Source organism: Pelmatolapia mariae, linkage group LG15 (genome assembly GCF_036321145.2).
Source record: "Pelmatolapia mariae isolate MD_Pm_ZW linkage group LG15, Pm_UMD_F_2, whole genome shotgun sequence".
Taxonomy (NCBI): Eukaryota; Metazoa; Chordata; class Actinopteri; order Cichliformes; family Cichlidae; genus Pelmatolapia; species Pelmatolapia mariae.
The window spans coordinates 2,983,446-3,006,236 of record NC_086240.1 but is presented as its reverse complement, the minus strand read 5'-3'; the positions used below and the strand labels follow the sequence as shown (position 1 = coordinate 3,006,236).

General features: G+C 40.3%; 1 protein-coding gene across 1 annotated transcript; it reads right to left on the bottom strand.

Annotated features, from left to right (window-relative positions):
* Positions 1-17,761, bottom strand: sptlc2b (serine palmitoyltransferase, long chain base subunit 2b). Its single transcript, XM_063496129.1, has 12 exons — positions 17,502-17,761; positions 13,353-13,547; positions 12,908-13,062; positions 11,148-11,296; positions 10,732-10,856; positions 9,301-9,394; positions 8,583-8,688; positions 7,076-7,295; positions 6,587-6,713; positions 3,816-3,951; positions 3,506-3,635; positions 1-2,310 (listed from the first exon to the last, which is right to left on the bottom strand). The coding sequence occupies exons 1-12, from the start codon at positions 17,643-17,645 to the stop codon at positions 2,197-2,199; spliced, it is 1,695 nt and encodes a 564-aa protein (XP_063352199.1). The 5' UTR covers positions 17,646-17,761; the 3' UTR covers positions 1-2,196.
* Between the last annotated feature and the right edge of the window lie 5,030 nt (positions 17,762-22,791).

The window sequence follows — 22,791 nt, the reverse complement described above, 5'->3', positions numbered from 1 at the left end:
TTGATACAAAGAAAGTGATTTAATCTTTGCAGCACCGTTTCCAACAGCACGGTCAACAAACATCATGGCTTTATAAACTCCTTTAAGTGGTTTATCTCCAACCCAAATACGATTCCAAAAGGCAAAAGCAACAGATAAGTTTCCACTGGTCACTGCAAGCAAGTTTACAGGTATTGTAAGCAGCTCTGCATTTGAATCATTTCTCCAGACATTAAACCTGCAGTTTCAGTGAAGGGAAACCAGGCTGAGAAAAACAGCCGTGTTGCTGTTTGCAATTACATTTTTTTTGCCTCCATGGACAGAAATGTGAAGACTTAACATACTGCACGGCCCTGCAGGAAACTGAGTTTTATGTCAGGGTGCATACAGATCATAATGAACTGTTCCACATTTTATTGCTTGTTAACAGCAAATGCATCACCGATCTGTTAGTCAAACTATTTTTTTGTGAAGACAGTACTGGAATGATACAGACAAAAAAAAAAAAAAAAAAAAAAAAAAAGTGACTAATGTATGATGGATGTACAGTTTAAAAGACCAGCAAATAGCAGTCATGCTGTGCTGAAATGCCCAAAACATTAAACACACACGTCTCTAAACTTGTGTTTCGAGTGTTTGCGGGAATTGGCCAGACGCTTGCCAGGTTTCTTACTGGCTACACTGACACTGCAGCTCACATCAATGAAGTGATGGAACATTTAATAAAAAAAAAAACAACAACAAAAAAAACAAACAAACAAGAAAAAACAAAAAACCCCACACACCCAGATGAACAATGTTTGACAGTGGCTTGTAAAGCCACATGTTTGGGGTGACCTCACACAGTAATGTTGGACCAAAACAGAAAGCCAAAAAAACAAATGTGACACAAAAAGCAGGTTGATATGGAATGTCATTCCAGAGGATGATAACATCTGGTGAATGATAAAGTGTGGGAAGGAAAAAACCAAAAAGAAAACCCCAATGACATTTGGACTATAACCAAACAAACCTTACAGGTTTTCAGTGACTACGTCATCTGGACATATAAAACGCCCGTCAGTAGTGCTGCACTGAAGTTAAGACATGTAGTCAAGTTGAAACACACTTTCCACTCAGATAATGGTTTCCACAAATAAAAGATCGCTAACGGCCGACAAACACATGTTAAATAAATAAAGTTGTCTGTATATCAGATGAGCCCTACATCGTCATGCATACAGCGTGCTGTCGTGCTCAGATTGGCGATTCTCATGAAAGCACTTGAGTGAGAACGATTTCAGCAGGTGAGAAAGCAACAAACAAGATAGAAATCACATGTAGCTCATTAGCTTATAGAAATGTTAAAGACACAAGGCTCAAGTTTTTGAGTGCAGGTGTAAACAGTAAATAAAGCTGAAAAATATTTCTAGAAAATATGCAGTTAAAAAAAAAATCCTTTGTCTTCCTCTCTGGAATTCTTTCCCTGTTAAATGTTTTCATTTGGAACATCTGCTTTGCATTTTAACAGGAAGGCTAGAAAACATATCTATACATATACTTAGAACCTTTGGTTGGGTAAAAGAACCCAATAATCTCTCTGTTCAAGTAAAAGTGATTAGGATTAAAACAAAAGCAGATAAATACATATAGTATACACATGCTTATTCCCGTGAAATAATGCATCTCTCACTGAGGTTTGGGATGCTACCCTAAGGCAGTATTACCAACATTGTGATAAATAATATTTACATATATGATCGTTTCCTATCGAGTTCATCATAGCACGAGCTATGATCAGATTTTAAGAGTGCAAGAGCAGGAAGTCATGGCAGAGCTTCTTCTACCTTGCTCTGAGTTGTTTGAATTACAAAGAAACACCACACTGCTGCTGTTATTGCACAAATAAGATACACATTCAATGTGCGCACAAGAAGAAGACTTTATGTTAGACAGATGCAGTCGCAATAAGTTAGGACAAACTGGGAGGCTCTGAACGGACTTTGTAACAACGGGCACGGACGCATGTGGCTGATTTTGGTCGCGGTGAAGCTGTTGGGACTTTGGCTTTGAGTCCACTGGAGTTTGATGTGAACAAATATGGATAACATGAATGCAGAGACTGGCTCAGACAAAAATACGTGGGGGCATAAGACGGATGTCAGACGAGAAACGCTAAGGGAGGGGCCGGTGAGTTGGGAAAACACGCTCGGTGTGACAAGAAGAGGACAACAAGGCTCAGTCCTGAAGAAGACTCTCCTCGGACATCCACCCAAGCGAGGGAAGAGGCTGCTCACGTCTTGAGTATTTCAGCTGCAGGAGGTCGCCCACTTCACTGATGGCTTCCAATGCCTGACAAAGCAACAGGAAGAATGCAGTTAATCTCAATCCAAAATACAAGAGAAGATAGCCCCACAGTAAAAAAACAAAACAAAACGATGGTACACATGCCAAAACTTAAGGGATTCAGCCAGACTGATAAGACTGGCTTTGATTTTTAACACGTCAGAGTGCTGAAGGAGGCGAGGAGTCCAAAAGCAGAGGTGAACAGAAGGCTCCCTGTATAAACCACAACTGAACACTTCTTTCCACCAGAGACTGTATCAGTGTTGCAACACACTGCAGGGCACCTGGAAACAATTTACCTTCCTCCTGACCTTTTTTCTGATTCCACGCTTTGAGAAATTGCGAGGCCTGGCTTTTCCAAAGACGGAAAAAACGGCTCCTAGAAGCTCTGCTACAAAGGCAGGCCTGATGCCGTTTAAACGGACTATTACAAATGGTGTTGACAAGCTTCCCAGTAAGATGAATGAAGTGTCTTTGGAGAGACAGAGCAGCTCAAATAAAAGTCTCTGCCTGAGTCACGCTGTAATCTTTAGAGACAGCTTGGCCCTTCTAGGTTCCTTCAAAATAAAAGGACATATTGGAAGCATTTATTATTCGACAGGCACGCTCACACATACATGGACTCGAACGCAAGGCACAAAAAGCTGTCAGTGAGCGGTCAGGCAGGCTGGTTGATTAAAAGTGCAGGAATCCATGATCACCCACAGTGGATCAAAACAAACTCTTAAATCACATTGAGGGTAAAATTAAGTCTTCAGCAATCAAATAGTCTATCCTGTAACAACAACTCTTGAACTTGCTTCAGTGGTGAAGGAGACCACTTAGAAGAGATCAGATGTGCCCCTCTCTTTATGTCTTTGATGATATTTAAGAACTTACTGGAAGCTGCAGATCAGAAGTGGCAGCATTACAATGAGGGAAGTGATTTTTGCAAAGCCCTGGTTTTAGGTCGTGCTTTACAACGCAACATTTCAAACTGTTTTTAAAAGAGTGAACAATATTTTCAACTCAGTTTTGCACCAATTCTGCTTCCATGCGCACACAGACACTTTTAGAGTAAAAACAGCCCATGCTGTAAGTATGAGTAAGGGGGGGGGTTAAAGGAAAAAGAAGATAAAAGTAAACTTTTGTGTTTCATCAGTCGACACTGGTAAAAGGCTTTTACTATTAGTAAAAGGAGAATGTTAGAAATGGGACTCACTGTATCGAGCATCTCTCTGGTGTGAGCGGCTGATACACAGAAGCGTGCTCTGGATTCGATGATGGGCGTCGCGGGAAAGCCGACGACCACTGTACCGATGTTCCTCTTCAGCATCTCCCGACCGAAGGCCCTGATAAGCAAAGGAAACTTAGACAAAGAGCAGTGTGCTGCTATTCATACGATGGATCTACGATTAATGTTTTCATTAAGTAAAAGGTTATATTAAAAACTGAGCATATGCTCTTGTGCAGCTATACCCCCACAAAAAAACAAACAAAAAAACCCCCCACAAACAAAATAAAAAACACACCCGATTTTGGCCGGCATGTATAGCATCAGCGGTACAACGGGGGAGTCATCGTTGCCATAGATGATAAAGCCCATTTCGTGCAGTCTTCTGCGGAAGTAGGTGGTGTTCTGTGAAAGCTGTCGGAGGCGATCAGCACCTGGAAAAGGTAGACAGAGATCCAACTGGGCTTCAGAAGAGTTATTCACAATTTTGATTCAATCTTTTGAGTCAGTTTACTCTCTCTTTACTCCCTGAGATTTCTTCCTCTTGAAGAACTCTCAACTGATTCTTTGCATTTTTGTCAAATTAAATATTATAATCTCTATTAAGTTAACTTTTTTGCAATTGGAGACCTCAAGTATTTACCAAGTAACATCTCCTGGCCTTGATTAAAGCCCCTCCACATCAATGGTGCAACCACACAGGTGTTTTCACTAAATCTGCCTGATAAGCCCTCTTCAAGTACAAATTGTTCCTGATTGGCATCCCCCCACCCCTCACTCCCCATTGCACCTGTCAGAACAGGAAAACCTACACTTTTATGGCACTTATTAGTACATGAACTTCAGTGATCTCACGCATTCCAGACAACCTGAGCAGACGTCTAATCAGCCAGAGTGAAAGCACCTGTGAGGGTGTGCTGCTCCTTTAAACCACACCGTTCTGGTTACTGGTGCTTGCAAGCTTCGTAAAATTTCATTATCTGCTCTTTTTCTGCGGCCAAGTGAAGGAAACAGTGTGTACTTTACAGAGACCCCTCCCACCACCACTCATGACGTCTTTATTCCTCAATTTAGCCCGCTTTTGAGCACAACTGATCCAGAGTGAAATACGCAGTTGTGGTTCTAACAGCAAAACCATGTCAATAAAAACAAACAAACAAACAAACAAACAAAAAAAAAGTACAAAACTCTCAAGAGGGCCACATTGTTTCCAGCCTTCTAGTTATTTGAAGACTAGCTTTGAGGCCAAACAGAACTAATATTTTACGGTCAAGAGGTCAACATCAATCATGTGTCAACCTGATACATGTTGTGGATTCACTCACTGAGTCTGTCTGAGCCTCCAGAGATAGCATCGTAACCCAACAAATAACCATATGGCACAAAGCGCCAAGAGCAACACACATCTGCCTGGCTGTGCTCAAAAATGGAGCAGAAACAGCAGCTTCAGAGCACTAAGAGACACAACAAAGTCTGACATTATACTTAACCACATGCTTCTCTTCCAGTGGGATCCAAAGGTATCCACAGAAGAATGGAAGATTCTTTAACCTTCTTTGTATACGGATGAAAGCTTTGTCTATCTTCTGCTTTTAGGTCGTCTACATATATTTGATTAATATAAGCTTACAGGCTTTTAGCAACAACAACAGTTTCGTAGGCGGCTCAAATGTCACTCTGACTTTGTGTCAGCGCCTGGATCTTCAAAGGGTTTCATTTCGAGGGCTGACGGGGCTGCAACCAATCAAACCATAATAGTTACTCTTCTACAAGGAAAACTAGCACATGCTGCAAGGTCAGCTGGTCTGGCCTACTCCTCTCAGACTAACTTACAGGAAAAGTTGATGACACTGTAGAAAGACAGTAAAATAAAGGTTAACACCAGATGTTTATTCTATGCCTAATGAGTTTCATTTCATCTTATATCAGCATGTTTTGGAACTCCAAGTCAGTCAAGCCCTGTGAAGAGTAAAGGGGTCCCACCCTGCAAGAAAACAAGACCCTATCATCTATTTGTGTGTGTGTGTAGGAGAGTCCAGCAGAGTTTGATCTGCACAGACCTCTGGTCGCGAGCACCATGCTGCTTTGTACCCACAGCATGAAGGAGCACAAACATATACAAAGAAACACACATCTGAAAGCCATAAAGGGGGAGAGGGGAGGGGCAGAATAAAGCCTTCCATCAGCCTGGACTGAACTGGACAAAAGAAAGGAACCGTTAACAACCAAATGGAAGAGGCACAATCACACAAAGTTCAGAGCCTGACCAACATATGTTGGTTTGCCAAATGTTCTCAGCTAACTTCAGACCAACACAGATATATTGCTATCAGTGTATATGTTGTCAAATATGCAACTGGGCTTGGGAAGAGTTCATTTAGAATGAACGTTGTAGGTGAGCTTATTATTAACTCAACGTGTTGCAGCAGATAGCCACCCTCCTCGAGCCAAGACTTGTTCTCATTATTTTTAAAGAGAACATAATGCAGAAAAAAGTGCCTGGTCTGACACACCTTTATTTATAGGTAAATATTTACCAGTTAGCTAATAACACTGGCTTTTATCTCTTAGCTGTGATAAAATATAGACCGTATGAAGGAGTAGAAAAGCTGGCAAAGTTGATTAGAAATTAAATAAAAGCAATACCATAGTAACTTTGCATCCAATAACCCACCAATAAGTCTGCAGAATAATATCTGAATGACTGGTCTATACTGCCATCTTGTGGTTATGTCAAATAATAGCAGGAAAACTGACCACAAACACGAGGTTAAAATTTCAGTGATTTCTTAAGTGTTGCAACCAAAACAAAACTGCAGGGGAAAAACAAACAAACAAACAAAAAAAAACCAAACCATACCAAAAACCATTTGTAATTAAAATTTTAAAGATTCAACTTTAATATTTGATTTGCCAAGCTAATTAACAAAACTTCTATTTGCAATTTGACCACCAAAATGTTTCTGCACAACAATAAATAAGCAGTTATCAGAAACAGTTTATGGATAAAAACACCGTCTACACTTCCCTTCCAGTATTCCAAACAGCTTTGAGCAGTTTTTCACCTACCCAGTGTGGTCCCATCTTCTCCCATGATGATCTTCATAGAGGTGATTATCTGCTGGGCCACAGGAGGGGACATAGAGGTGGCATACATGGCGCTATGAGAGTGGCGGCGCAGATAGTCAATCAGCTCCTGACAGAATGCAATTAAAGTGAGGGGGAAAAAAGTATCACTAGGACAGTTGGGACATGATTTTTTTTTTTTTTTTTTTTTAACATGGCATACTTGAGTTTTTCAAACCGTCGTTTCTAGCTCAAAATGAAAGCATACACTCAATCAGATCCTATCTTGTAAAACAGGAAGCTGAATTCCACTTTACCAGTAAACACTGTTGGCCAACACTGAATTTAGCAATTTAGGAGTTAGGAAACTGCTCAAGCTATTGACTATGAGTAAGTGTCTCAATACTGTAATAACCAAGAACCATTGCTTTGACTACTTCACATTGCACAGACTAGACTTAGCCTTCTGAACACTGTCAGCAGTTCACTAACCTTTTTGCCTCCAATATATCCCCCAGCAGCCCCAAAGCTTTTGGTGAATGTTCCCATCATGATGTCAACATCTTTGGAATCCAGGCCAAAGTAGTCCACCACTCCCCTGCCATTAGGGCCCAGGGCGCCGATACTGTGAGCCTCGTCCAGGTACAGGTAGGCCTTGTAGCGCTTCTTCAGAGCTATGACCTCCGGCAGGCGTACGATGGACCCCTCCATACTTCAGGATTATGAAAAAAAAAAAAAAAGAAGAAGAAAGAAACAAAATTAAACGTCTGCAACAAACCTAAAGCCATTATTAACAAACACCCACAATCTGAACCAAAGCACCAGAAGGCTACTGTGTAAAGCAGTTAACATTAAAAGGTACATGCCTAACGCTTGCAGGGCTGTTTATGCATAGCTGATAATCTGTTTGAGAGTACAGTCTATTTTAGCTTAGTTTTAGCTCTAGAAATCCCTGTGGAAATGAAACTCCATTAACATTGCATCAGTAAAGGGCACTGACTCTTTCAGGCAGTTGGTCTGAGAACTATATTGATCAACAGGATTGATTGTCTTTATAGTAAATCCCTTCAAAGAACAAGGAATATAGTACACTTAAGGAAGAGTGGAAAAACTTTCAAACTGCCATGTCTGACAAATTTATTAATTTATTTATTTCTGAAATCTTTCCAAAACATATGGGTGTTTTATTATGCAAATAGAAAACTGAAACAGCTAAATAGTCCTTATTCACACATAATCATCATCATCATCATCTGATATGAAAGGTCATGTTAGGACATAGGTAGATGTTACGAAACACTAAAGATAATGAAATATATGCCATCGGTCAAGCTAAATAAAGACTTATGGGTTCATAGTCGCAAAACTTTGGTGTCAGGTGGCTGACAGGAAACAGTGTAATGTGATACAGGCTCGAGTACTGTAACAGTATTACTGTACTCAGAAACTACATTTTACGGTATGATTTTCAGGCTCACTGTTATGGCAACAGAGATTATGCAATGAGGTCATGATGTACCACAAACAACAGCACAGACCACCAGAGGTCAGTTGTTTAACAGACAGCTGCTATGTTGCTCAAAGACAGATCAACCAGCCCGCATGGACAGATATCTGTATTAGTCCCCCCCCCCTCCAAAAAAAGAAGCTGTGGTTGAAGTTAACATATTAAACTACCAATCTGCCAACACCACCTATGTGTCATGATATCAGAAGTGGCTAATTGTTATCTCTTTGGGTGCAGCTGTCTGCGTTGGCTAGTGGCAGATGGTCATGTAACAACTTACACCCAACCACAACAGTATATTCATAAAATATTAATAATTAATTTGACTTGCAGTATTTATGAGGTTGAAATGACTAACTATACATTACCAGCTCACACACCATATAATCTATGCTAATTCGTTAAGGCAGTACATTATTTCGTTTAGGCAAGTGTAATGCTTTAGAATAGTATTTTATCATGCTGAAGAACCACAAAAACTGCTGTCTGCACCTGTAAATGCCCTCCACCACAATAAGAATTTTCTTCCAGGGTCGGTGGGTTCTTGGCTGCCCGTGCACGATGGCATCTCTCAGCAGCTTCTCAAGGCTTTGCATGTCTACAACACAAAGGAGTTTGCGAATAAATGTTTAAGTTACTTGTTAAATCACTGACAGTAAGAACAAGCCATGTAATGAAAAGACAATCGACTTTAAGGATTAACCTTTTCCCAACAGAAATATGAGAGCTGTGTTAAATGAATGAACAACTGTGTCAATATTTCATGATCACAGAGCATTTTCTCAGAAGCCACCTGGCCTGGTTCCTGCCTGCTGACTACAAGTCATGATCTCAGCTCTGTGTGTGTGTGTGTGTGTGTGTGTGTATCTGTCATGTTTTTATCCTGAACTGAAAAATAACCACACCCTATGTGTTATTATTTAGCACAGGAAACAATACAGTCGATGTCTAACTGCAGAAATGAGTGAGCAAGTGTCCACAAAAAAAAAGTTTTGATTTTATAAAAGCAACATGTTGAAATGTACGCACACACCCACATTGAATGTCTTTGCTATCCTTTTGACTTAACAGGAATTATAGTTAATTGTTGGATAGAGCTGAAAGATCCATTCTAATCCTTTGTCTCCAGTGTAATGTCATGCTTTGGGTGTAACGCAAAATACAGCTCAACTGCTTTCAGGTCAGAGGTTTAAAACTGGAAGTCACTCACTGTTGTGTTTGAAGACCCGAATCGTGGAGCCCGACAGACGAGCACCCAGCACCAGCGACGTATGATTCAGCTCGTCACTCAGGATGAGACAACCCTACAACCGCAAAGAGAAATGCATTTCTCAAACGAAAGCGACAAAGTTTACACATTTTTTCAGGTAACTTTAGCAGCTCACCAAGTAGCCAGAACAGCAGAACACCATTATTTCTCCAGACATTTATATAGCTCAGAATTTCAAGAACTGTCTTTGCTCATCCTTGTTTAGGGATGGAGCTATTATTATTTAGGTTACACTTAACATAAGCCTTTAGTACACGAGGCAAATAGTACAAGGAAAACATAAGAAGTCAAGTAACTGACACACTATGCCTGCCAATACCAATTTTTATTACACTGAAGAGTGAATTAAATATATGACAGATTCCAATAAAAACTGGGTCGATAAATGTTAAGTTCATCCACACTGAAAGCAAAAAAGACATCATCAAAAGCAATACCAACCCATTTAAACAAAACAAAACAAAAACAGATGACATTACATAATGGCAGCCTGCCCAGCTCTTAAAATCAACACACCCAAACGGTTAAATACAAGTTCCTCTAGCCAATGAAAACCCGAGTTTGTTACAACATCATACTATGAGGACACAAGGATGTGAGCTAGTAGAAACGTGACAACCACGGTTAAGAATTTATTAATGTTTATGACAAGAGCAGTCTGATTAAATCTAAATTTCAGTCTCGATGTTATTTCCATCCCCATGTTTGCCATTAATGGTCATAAAGACATATGCTCTGACTCACAAGGTACAGTGAGACGCGCCTATCAGCACAGATTTCTACCTCCCCACCAGCTACAGAAGAAAAGCATCACAGCTGGAACAACAGGAATTCCAACACTCAGATGTTTTGAAAACTTGTTCCCAGAAACTAACGGCTTTTAGAACAACCTGAACTCTACAAGTGTGGCTATCCATCTGAAAAAAATACCCTGTTTTTTTGTTTGTTTGTTTTTAAATCCTGTCCCCTCTGGCAGCTTCTGCAATCATAATTATGATCTGAATGCATGATTGTGCCAAACACATTTTGGTTTTCCCACCAACACAAGTACCCCAGGCCCCACACCCAGAGACACCGATAAAACCTGTCTGACCAGGATGTATTATGAATGGAGTGATTTTTTTCCAAATCTTTTGGCAAGGCCTTTGTAAAGTATTTAGTTTTACATTTATAAGTGAAATTGGGCAGTAGCTGTGTGGGACGGCAGGATCTTCAGCTGGTATCCAGTAAGCATCCCATTTTCACTTTATACAGGAAGAGGTGGGTTTCCTCAGCAAACATTGCTGTTACCAACACTCACAAAGGGCTCAACGTGATAATATATGTACAGACTACACTTGAGTGACAAAGGAAGTGAATGAAATTCCTCACCTTCCCCATGAGAGCAGGAATATTCATGGAATTGGTTGCAAAACCCATGCCAAAAGCCATGGCTGACTCAACTCCCAGAAACCTGGCAACCAATTGCTCCATTTCCTCGTGGATGTCCAAGTTTCCTGAAAAATCACAGCAGCTCTTCAGGTTCCTCTAATATTTAAATTACAGACTTTTCTCTAAGTCACGCTGCCTTTTCCATCATATCAGTGAAGTCAGCTCATTTCCCTTAAGCTACCCCCCCCCCCCCCCCCCCCCCCAAAAAAAAAAGTAAAAAGTGGTTTAAGCGGAAGTGGAGAGTCTGGGCAATTCCACTTTTACTCATAGTGGAAAAAAGCGTCCTTGAAGGATGATGAATCACAAGAAGGATTTCACAGACCAAATGTCAACATTCAAAAGATTTCACCCCTTACCCATCTCACAGCGAGTGCTGCCCACTCCTGCTCCATACATTTTTGTGACCTCGAGAGCAGCATCGGCACAAGCTCCAGTGTTCTCAGCGAAGCCGAGGTAGTTGTATGAGCCCATGTTGATAACGTCCTTCACCACTTTGCCTGTATGCCTGACGGGAAGAGACAGAAAATTGGGTTTAAAAAAAAAGTTGTTTCTTTAACCTTGTTTGCTCATTTTGCAATGCAAATCTTTTTTAGTGTTTACATTTCAACTTCCAATGCTATCATGCACTTTGGAACAATAAACTATTATGTTATCAATAGAATTTGGCAGGTATGCTGCATTTTTAAACCAATAGATACTAATCAGAGAAATATTTTTAAAGAATGATAGTCTTTAAAATAAGCAGAGCAGTTTATTGACAGCTACTGAACTAAATTCAGTAGCTGTCAATAAACTTTTCAACTCTTTAATTACAGATCACTTAACATTATAAAGACCCTACTGTACCCTATTGTAGGTAGCACGAGCTAGCACATGCTACCTACAATAGGGAGAAATAACAACATCCCCTTTAACAGAAAGAAACTTACAGCAGAGCCGGGCTCAACAGCTGTCTGTGTAACACAGACAGACTTTATGAACAAAAGTACCGGGCCACACCTGTTTTCAGCCCTACTGCCAAATGCCATACGCACCTGGCTTTGCAGTCTGCCTTTACAAACTTTTGTGATATAGTCAGTCATTCTAAAGAGCTCACTGAATTCCAGCATGGTACTTTGACAGGATGCCACCTTTGCAACAAGTCAGTTCATGAAAGTTTTCCTTCCCAGACATTTCATGAGCAGCTGTAAGTGGCATTATTGCAAAATGGAAGCGTTTAGGAACCACGACAAATCAGCTATAAAGCAGTGGACCTTTTAGAATTACAGAACGGGTTCACTGAGTGCAGAGGTGCATAGTAGGTAAAAGTTGCCAAAGCTCTGGTGACTCATTAACTACAGAATTCCAAACCTCCTCTGGCATTAACATCAGTACAAAAACTGTATGCCAAGAGATTCCTGGCAGAACAGCTCCTGTAGATGTGATGTGTAGGTGGCCCAGTACTTTCATGCATAAATATGTTTGTATTTTAAGTTTTACAGAAGTAAGCTGCTCTTTTAGGGCACTGAGTTAAAGCACTCTGAAGTAAACACAAAGAAATAAAAATGATGAATTGGGTATGAAAATTATATGAATTATAAACTCAACTCACTCATCTAATTTTGGTTCTGCATTATTGTCTAATCATATTTTCCTAAATAGTACCTCTGGAAATCTACAGGTGTAAGGGAAATACATTTGAGACATTTTGAGACTTTAAAGGACCGACTGCCAGTTTACTTTGGGATGGCAGCATGTTCAGGGATGATTTCTCTTTCATACTTTACTGTACTGAGTTGTGTAGGGTGTATCTTAGGACATCATGTGACAGAAAGCAGTGGTTTCAACATAACCATGTGAATCATGCCTTGCGTGCCTCACTCGCTATCAGAAACACAAGGTCAGTAAACTGTGAGTGTAAATCAGTGACACAGAAATACACACCTCAGAGAGACTACGTCACTCTCATTATCAGAACTGCAAGGTCAGTGACTTAAAGTGCATATTAATGGAACAGACACACACACACACACACACCTCTGAGGGGAGTAATGACCTTCATGTGAAACATCTCTATTCAAAATAAACACATGGAGACAAAGAACCACAAAAACAACACAAAAAACAAGCGACTTACTCAAATGTCCAGTTGTAGTCGTGAGTTACTCTCTCTACCAAGTCCACCTTGGCACCAGGAACGCTGCAGATAGGGCGGTTCCAATTGTCTCGGATCCGCATGTACAAATTCCTGGTGTAAAAGTTTTCAAAATCCTGATAGAGGGGGACAAAATCCTGCAGAAAGAAAGCGAGAAAGTGCAGACGATTTCTAACATTATCTTGACAGTTTAAATTAGGAGCCATTTCTGAACCAGATGTAACGGGTGTGCAATCAAGAGCGACACTGACTGTAAATGTAAAACAACATAACATGAACACCAACTCTTTTCAAACATCAAATATCCTAAATTCAAACATAAAACATGTTGCAATAAAAGTAGGACAACTAGATTATTTTGTCTCGTTTGGAATTTGTCCCCTGAATTTGTCTTGTATGTGAAAAACTTCAGTATACACTTCATTACCTTCTGCTCGTCTCTCTCACGGGCCACATGGCACTTTTCAATGTTCCAGTGTCTAAGGAAATCTCTGAGGTAGCCAAAGATGGTGAGGATACCGTAGCCCATGTAGGTAAGCACAGCAACCCATAGAGGAGTCTCCTCGAAGGATTCCACAAATGGTTTCTTGTACAAGCTGGAATTATGGGGGACATTTTGGTTCTGGAAGCCAACAAAGAAAAACAGGAAGTTAGAATCTCAATTTCAATTAACAGGTGAAATTTAAACATCTTTGTACAGATTCAACCAGCCAATCTGAGTATGAGATATAGATTTAAGACCATTTCACCAGATCTGTTCGCTTACTACTACTATACTAGAACTCTAAAACACAGCGTGACAGAAAGCAGACCCGGTCACTCCAGTTTAAGCTGGGCACAGACTCAACAACCACAGGTCTGGTTTGCTTTAAAAGTTCTTGGGAAGACTGTCAGAAAGCTAAAGGTTACACAATAAGTACATATATTCATGGACACTGAGGCATTCCTGTGTCCCTGCAGGCCAGTGAGCAGTACACTCCCCCCAAGCCCATTCCCTCTAGGGCTCTGAGTCATTGAGCTTTATGAATAGTTATATTGATCTTGGATTGTGAGGTGATATAAATGTGGTCATAGATTGGTGGAGCAGTACAACACTGAAAGAAAATAATAAAAAAGCTTGCGTATTAGATTTTTTTGGTTTCCTACAAAACCAACAGTAAACCGATGAGGGCAGTTACTCATTATATTGCTCTGCCCTGCAGCTTAGCAGCCATATCGCATATGAGCAGTCATGCCTCTCCGAGAAACACCTTTGAGCTTATGACCAGGAGAGGAGCGCGCATGTGTGTGTGCACAGGGTGTGTAACTAAACCCAACCACACAGGTAAAAGTTCACTGAAACAGCACTGAGAGAATAGCGCTCTGGCAGCCATGTTTTCTGAAAGCAGTGAACACAAAACAGTCCTGTTCAAGTGCACTGTTCAAACAGACTGCTGCATACCGATTCCAGCCAACGAGACTAGATATAGTTTGCCTGGCTTCAGATTGACTCTGTTTAAAAATAAAATAAAATAAAATAAAATAAATACACCTGTAAACACACAGGCCCATGAGAGGTCCCATTTGTTTATAGACGAGCATCACTGAAACTGCACCCAGAGGAACAGCCAAATAACAACCCTTTATGTTTGCTCTTTCTCATGCTTGTTCTGCAGTTCAGCAGATCATATTACACTGTATACATAATAAGAGCAGCTCTTGGTGTACGGTTCACATCAGACACAACACATTAGAACAGTCAAGCTCTCCATCTGCTAACTTTTGATTCGGCTCATTTTTACTGAGTAATTGTCAGCTGAAAGGATCTTTCCCTCTGCATGCTCAAATCCTGCTTCCAACCATTCTTCCATAAACTCGTCATATTATGTGATTATCGATCTGTCACTGAAATCCAGTCTTCCTGTAAAATGTGTTAAATACTGCACTCGATCGACAGGGAACACTCATTTCAACTAGCTGATTGAAGGAAACAGTTAAAAAAAAAGTGCTGCTAAACGAGAGCAATTACTCGCATCCCTATTCCTCCATCAAACACAGGTCTCACCAGGAAGCAACAACAAATTCAGCGCCTTATCAACAGCAAGCAGAGTGCCCTATCAAAGCAGGGACAGGAGGATGCTTTTTCACTGTTTACAACAATTCCAGTTTATGTGTAAATACCGTGTATACCAATGACCTAGGCCAATCACCCCTTTTGACATTGCCAAATAAAATTAAAGAGGTCCTAATGTGCGCATTTCTAGCTCCAAGTTTCTTTTTTGGGTCTCCATTAGCTCTTGCTTTTTGCTTTAAACCATCTTATTACAGGCCCCACCCTCACAAACTGAAGGTTTGAGGAGCAGGTGGGTAGGGCAGCAGTCAGCCCTGTGTCCCCAAGATGACCATATCCACTACCAGTGACTCACACAGAGGCAAACTTTTCTAAACTGATCTTTCGGTTTACAGCCTTTACCGCCACATACATTCATTTCACCATTTGCAACTCTGACCATGTTAAAACGAGCATCCATATACATCTTTAAGGATTAAGCTGTTAATATAGCCACAAAATCTGGATCTAGTTATGTAAATGCATTAGTGTTGAAATCAGCATTCTACAGCTGAATGCTGTTAGATTAATGCTGTCCCCCTTTTGTGTTTAATTTAAACAAGCTAAAAACAACAAACACAAGGCAGACCTCCACTACCACAAAAAACACACACTTTCAAAAAGAGTTTTTTTTTTTTCTTTTTGTGGGTTTCATTCCTGCCTTGGGAATGAAAGGGAAGGACCCCACCCTTCACAGCCTGAAGACATTCCTCTCCTGCTCAAGTGTCATGTGAAAGTAGTGGTGTCTTTCTCTCCCAGGAGACTGATAAGTTTCTGTGGTAATAACTCAGTAGGACCTCAGTCTTCTCATACTGGGGTCAGCGTACACAAAGGCCTGTCTGATTTCACCTGGCACAGGTGCAAGAGGTGAAAAACAACAGGGTGTAAAGTTACAGAAAAAAAGTCTCCACTGCAGTCAGGCCTAATCAGGTGGCATGTTCCCCTTGACAGCATAAGTATATGTAGCCTATAAAGCACAATAAAATCCAATACAAGGTAAAACCACAGTAGTGACTTTCTAGATTGGAATATGTTAAAGAGAAATGCTTATTTAAAAATAAAAAGTAAGCAAAAGTTCATTTTAACTTAAACAGCTAGCTTGAGGTTTATAGTATTAGGCCTAAAAAAGTAGACTGTATGAGATCACCAGAGAATGCATTTCCTGAAGAAATTGCAGTGTGAATGCTGATAGCTTAATGTTTTGAGCGGAAATGTAATAGCTGTTGAATGTTAAGTTAAAAATATTGAATGAGCTGAAATAGGCCGAGTCATTCAACTGAAGGCTAAAGTGTAGAACTGTTAAGAGCTAAAGTTCACACAGAAGAAGTAGTTTCAAAATTGGAATTTAGCTGAACATCTTTAAAATGGAGATGTGAAAAAGCTGACTAATAACAAAAGAAACTTTGAATCACAAAACATCTGAATGAATATTGAAAGTTCATATCCTTTAAATCACTGAAATGTGGGGAGAATCCACTACAGACATACACAACAGTGTGTTCTTTATGTTCCTGCTGTCAAAAATATGGCCACAGGAGCAATTTAAAAAGTGGGGTCTTTCCTGCTGTTGAGACAAACTCCTAACTAAAAATACAATACAGTATGTCTCAGTTGGCTAGAATTTACTCCCTTCACTTGGATCCACAGGTTAAAAAGTTTACATGTGTTAGTTTTGAGAGATGCATTGTTGGAAAGACAACAACGATGGCTACGTTTTGAGGGTAAAATGATAACTGTAGACCAAACTCTGTGGACACAGCAGCAGTTGAAAGATGATTTTAAGATGCATCTTTTGATCTATGCCACTCTGGCATTTGGCTTTTCTCACTGTAATTGCCAACATTCCGTCCCATAGACATCCATTATAAACTCTGAAACGGGTGAAAAAAAGCACGAAACTTAAACTTTGAACACCACAGACCCCATTCAAACTTTAAAAGTTTGAATGGGGTCTGTAGGTCAACGTATGTGGAAGTAGTTAGAGATGAAAGATGAGTAAGTTGAAAGAAGATTTGAACAGTCTCCCCACTGAAATACAATATAAATTTTTGTTGAAAGTTGAATAATTTGAAAAATATAAAAGTTAGAAATGAGAAAAAAAATACCAGCAGTAATGTCCAAAAGAAGATGAATCTAACGGTGGTTGAACGCTTTTTCTATGCTGAATGGCGCTGAAGGAGACAGCGTAAAACAAACGTACGGAATATGAAATAATAACAATAATAATAAAGATGTGAACCAACTGCCCAGACTTCAGTTTTGGCTAACGTCATTAATATAGCAGCTAACTCGTGAGGTCACAGTCATATGGCAGCTACTGACGCTTGCTGTGGAAACACACTCTCTCACAGGAGTATGTGGCCACAGTACAAACAGAAGTAATACAAACGAACGGCTCACAGGCTAACACTAACAGGATTAATTCAAACTATGCTGAAGAGCTGTTTGTATATGGACGTGCCCTAGCAGTTGACGGTTGGGCCTTACCTTGTCTCTGGGGCGGCGATACTTCTGTGGCTGTTCAAACAGAGAGTGATCCTTCACGAAGCCATTTTTACTGGCCTTTTTACCATTCGAGGTCCGGTGACAAATGTCTCCATTTAGCAGCTTACTCGTAGCACTTTCCGTCATCTTCGTCGACCGGCTAAACCTACAGATTTCCCGGTTTGAAGTAGCTTAACTTGACTAACGTTAACGTGAAGTCTTGTATGAGCTGAAGAAGAAGACGCTATTCAACGCCCACTATGAACCGTGAAGACACGAGACTGCCGGAAGTCCCCGCCCCTCAATGGTGTTATTGGCCAATGCGGTTACTCCAGTACAAAGATCGTCTATATAAGTCAAAACTATTGTTCCTACCTTTTAAACAAAACAACGAACGATAAAATGTAAAATGCATTTATATATATATATATATATATATATATATATATATATATGAGAAAGAGAGAGACAGATAGAGAGCGAGAGAAGAGAGAAACGAGACATAGCAGGAAATAAGACATAGCAGGAAATGTATATAGGCAGTGATACTGCCTATATACATTTCCCGCTATGTCTTATGTAACAGCTGCTGTTCAAATAACAAGAAGAGTGATGATAATTACTTTGGGGTCTTGGATTCATTGCAATTAGCATTTGTCACGTTTCTCCCAATTTTTTAGGTAAACAATTCGCCATTAAGCTCACGAAACATCATCTGCAAGTTTCGTTGGCGGGATTTAACGAAGTGATGAGATTGCGTTTTATTAGGAACAGTGTGAGAGCTCTTAGTCTACTCCTCCTCCCCTCCCTCTCTGCTAGGTCCACCCTCTCGTTAGCGTGGGACGTCCTAAAGTCCGGGCCTTGGAAATAACCCAGAATAACCTTCGCTTGGGCGTCAACTGAGCACCTTTTCCACTGACGTTTTTTATGGGCCGAGAAGATACAAAACAATCTTCAACGCGTCTGCTACTGAAAAAAAAGAAAAAAGGATGAAGGTTATAATAAAACTAGACAGAACAAGTTCTAAACTGACTAGTATTTCAGGTGGTTGAAGAAAACAAAACAACCCCCCCCAAACTTTTAAGTTTCGGTGTGGAAAAATATTGGTGATTGATTATGACTGTGTTATTGCATTAAACAAACCGAAGTGTCCCTGTAAATGATGACATCAAACCTTTTACCTAAACTAAATTCGCAGATAACACAAACTTTATCTTATTGAATAAACTACCTCTCACCTTTTAATAATTTGCTATAAAACCACTTACGTCACCGTGTATACTGTGCAATAAATTTATTCCACTATTAATGCCTGAATTACTTATTACTTCATGGGAGAAACACTTCCAGTGACCATATTTGAAGTACACGGGCAGGGAAGAGATCTCTGTTGTGAAAGAGTGCAGCAACAATGGCATTTCCTGGACACACAGCCAGGGTTTTGTGGTGAACGTCCTTGTTGTACTTCCTGTTCTTTTCCTGTTTGGTACATGTCTTGTGGGGGAACGTGCCTGTCAGCACACAGTGCTGGATAATATGTGACTGTTTGTACAATCCTCCTGCTGTAAGGCAGCATTATGCTCCTTTCTGGCTCAATTATTTGCATGTATTTGTTTGGGTGCTGGAGGAATATTTTCATGTGGAAATATTATCAGGGCTGTTGACACTCTTTAAAAACCCATTCCCACTTTTAGCCTCCTAGATGGCACTGTTGGGCTATGGAAAGGTTGAGCCCCATCTGTTCCTGTACCTGCAGTCAGAGGTTATATGCTGGTGCTGTCGGTTAAATATAGTTCAGAGTTAAGCGGCATCGGTGTGTTGCTTCGGTGTCACATCTGCAATTAAGACACTGATGATAAAATCTGATGATTTAATTCTCTAATCAATGGTCAGCCCTCCTCTCAAGGTGGTAACCTTGTTTGTGGATTAATGGAACATCAGCCTGGTCAGCTCTTACTGCTGTGCACAAATGCAGTTAAGCACCCATCCATTCCAACCCTGATAAAGGTGATAAGGATCCAGCTTTAATAGGATCAGAGGCAGGGTTAAGAGGTACAGGGACGTGCGCTCATGGATGCAGATAGTGCAAGGAGCTTTTACGTTGATGGTATTCGTTCTGATGAGACTAGAAACCATATTCACGTAAAATGAGCAAGCAGTTTGTTTGTTCTTGGTATGACCTCTGTCTGCTGGTAATTATTAGCTTTATCCCCTAAACAGATCTGATGCTTTGGATAGTCGTTACACTGTAATTTGTTAATAATTCAAATTCCAAGTTATGTTACGTGTTATGATAAATATGGAACAGATTCACCTCTGAGATATAATCTTAACAGTATCACAGACCTTTTTGTTTTTCAGCTGCTACATATTGCACGTCCAAGGGTTCCCAACTAAAGCAAGTGAGGCAGCAGTCCCAGGTACTGAACTCTAAGAGCTGAAAAGATATTAAAAATTGACCTCCATTCCTGCCAGGGGTGCCAGATCTGTAGTTTTCCTAGAAGAGTGGGTTAAATAGGGTAGAATTAAAATGTGTACCCTTCTCTTCTTCTTTCAGCTTGTCCTGTTAGGTGGATTATATACCTCACTATCTGCATGTCCTCCTTCACTGCATCCATGAACTTTCTCTATGATCTTTCTATTTTCCTCCTGCCTGGGAGCTCCATCCTCTTATTCTTTTAACGGCATATCCACTACCCCTCCTCTGCACATGTCCAAAACATCTCAGTCTTGACTCTTTAACTTTGTCTCCAGCTCACTCCCAGTGAAACTCTTAGCACCTTCAAATCTGTATACTCAAATCCTAACAAACTCCCAATTAGAGTTGCCAACTCTACTGGTATTGGGCTTTTTCTTTTAGTTTTTGATTTATTTTGGCTAGTTGTGATTGGCTGTTAGACTGATTTGTCTCATGCCAACCCTGATTTTAACAGACACATGGGCAAATGAATGCTCAAGAGGCCTGATTTTGTATATCTTCCATAATTTGGATGACCATGACTTCATTTTTTGACTTTGTATCTTACTTAATACAATGATTAACTGGTCAGTGAAACAAACAAGTCCATAATTACTCTCATTGCCTTACTTGTAGTTATAATATAGTTGTCCTACACAACACTATAGGAATGAAAGTAGCAATTAGTTAACAAGCTTCCTGTCATGATGTGCAGTGTGGCAGGCAGGCAGGAGTGGTGGACCCAAAATGCAAGACTCAGACACGGAAGTAAAACTTAAAGCGCAGCTTTATTGCTGGGAAAAACCCTACTTAACTAAACTCACCAAAAGACAAACAAAACTCTGGACAGAGGAACTAAGGACTAAAACACTGGAAAAGAAATACTAAACCGGAGCGGGAGACAAAACACACAGCAGGTTGAGGGTGAACTGACGTTAACAACGCGACAACAAGAACTAACTGACAGGGACTAAAATACACTGGCAGGCACATGAGGAAACGAGGAACAGGTGGGCACACAGCTGGGACTCATGGACATAACGAGACACAGATCTACAAAGTAAAACAGGAAACACACAGACTATTTTACAACACAAACGCGAGGACCCGAACGGAGCACAGAGGGAAGACACAGGTAGGGGTAATAAACACGCTGACCAAACCCAAAGAACTAATACAAAATCAGAATAAACTAGAAAATGATAATAGTAAACACAAAGCGCTGGGTCACCAACCCAGGACCATGACACTTCCAGCCTTTGAGAGTTATTTAACTTTTCTTACTATTGCTACATACAGTTTTCAAGGCTGTTGATATCTAGCATTTTTTTTAATCTTAACAAAATGTAAAGTTGCTTCTATGTTCCTGAGCAATAAATATATAATGAATACTGAAGTCAGTGCAGATCTTAAACTTGCATTCTTTCTAATGGCCACCAGGTGGCGACTCCACTGTATGCAAGAAGAAGCTCCAGTGTGCAGAAGTGCATGACTGAATGACACAGCAGGCTGTTTTCTCATTGACGAGTTGCTACTGAGTGAGGCCTAAGTCACAGTGATTATTCCCATCGTACATATACAGTCTATGCTAAGATTAATGGGGAATTTGCCAGATGGGGGAACGCTAAGATCCTATCTGTCGATGCAATGGCAGAAAATGACAACTTGTATTGTGAGTTCTTGTTTTCTTTATGAACTGGCTGTGAGTTTAACTGACCCGTGCTGTTGTTCGTCTGATGTTAACATTTTAACATCTGCAGCCCGCTTTAAAATAATATGGTCTGTTATGGGAACTGATCAAAGGGATTTTTTCATCCTCTCCCCATCTCTGGTTAGACATGAGGATCTATTATCTATAAAATATTTGAATCTAAATGCAACATGAGAGTAATTATGCCTGTGAGCATATGTACCCCAAGCCTCCTCTTTCAAGCAAACATAAACTTTCCAGCCACCTGATATTCAGCTTTAGCCTACTCATGCTACCTGTTGGTGTTTTTTCAAAATTTGCCAAACAACAGCTTCATGCTCATCATGAAAACGGAAAATTATCCTTGTAATTTATTCATATTCAAAAGGAGAACATTGCACATAGCAACTCTTTCCCTGGGCACCTGGCTGATTGGATACCTGCAGTGACTCAGACATACTATGAATGCAAAAACTCTTTACAGATATTGATTCTTTCACTGATCCGCGGTGCTATAAAACCTATTTGCCTGCTCTTGTATCATAATCCAAATACCTTATTATCATAATCTACCCCAGCGTGATGCCCCAAGAAAACTTCCCTGATGAGAAAAACATCATAATTACAATATCTCCATTGACAAGGTCATATGTCCGTGCCAATGTTCTTACAGTGTAATTCAAACAGGGCATTATTTCCCATTCACCGAAGATGCATTCCTGCTCTCTGCTGCAATTTCCCCGCTTTGATGTCATCTAATGAAATCATCAGGAGAATCAATCTCTCCTCCTATTCCCACGACAGCCTATTAAGACCCAGCACTAGAGGAAGTCTAGGCAAGCAGCCATTTTTAACTTCGGCGGTGTCTAAACGCAGGGCGATAACAAATGATGAAATCAAACTGGTACACAAGTAAGAATATAAATGAGTATAAACGAGGGTGCTCGTCGCTAGGAATTACGCTCCGCTTCGCAGAGAATTTGCAAGTCATATCCCAATCAATGATCCATCCCGGCGCTCACTAATAATTCCTGTAATCAATGTTTCCAACAATCATGTAGGGACAAAGTGTTAATTAGAGCACTGCTTGTGACACTGTAAACGGCTAAAGGGAGAATAGTCAGTATGGGCGTAGCATGGAGGAG

Coding starts and splice junctions, on each gene's coding strand:
- sptlc2b (XM_063496129.1), bottom strand. CDS start 17,645: ATGACGGAAAGTGCTACGAGTAAGCTGCTAAATGGAGACATTTGTCAC. Junction 11,297..12,907: donor GACTACAACTGGACATTTGA/GTAAGTCGCTTG, acceptor TCTTCCCGTCAG/GCATACAGGCAAAGTGGTGA. Junction 9,395..10,731: donor TTCCTGCTCTCATGGGGAAG/GTGAGGAATTTC, acceptor TTGCGGTTGTAG/GGTTGTCTCATCCTGAGTGA.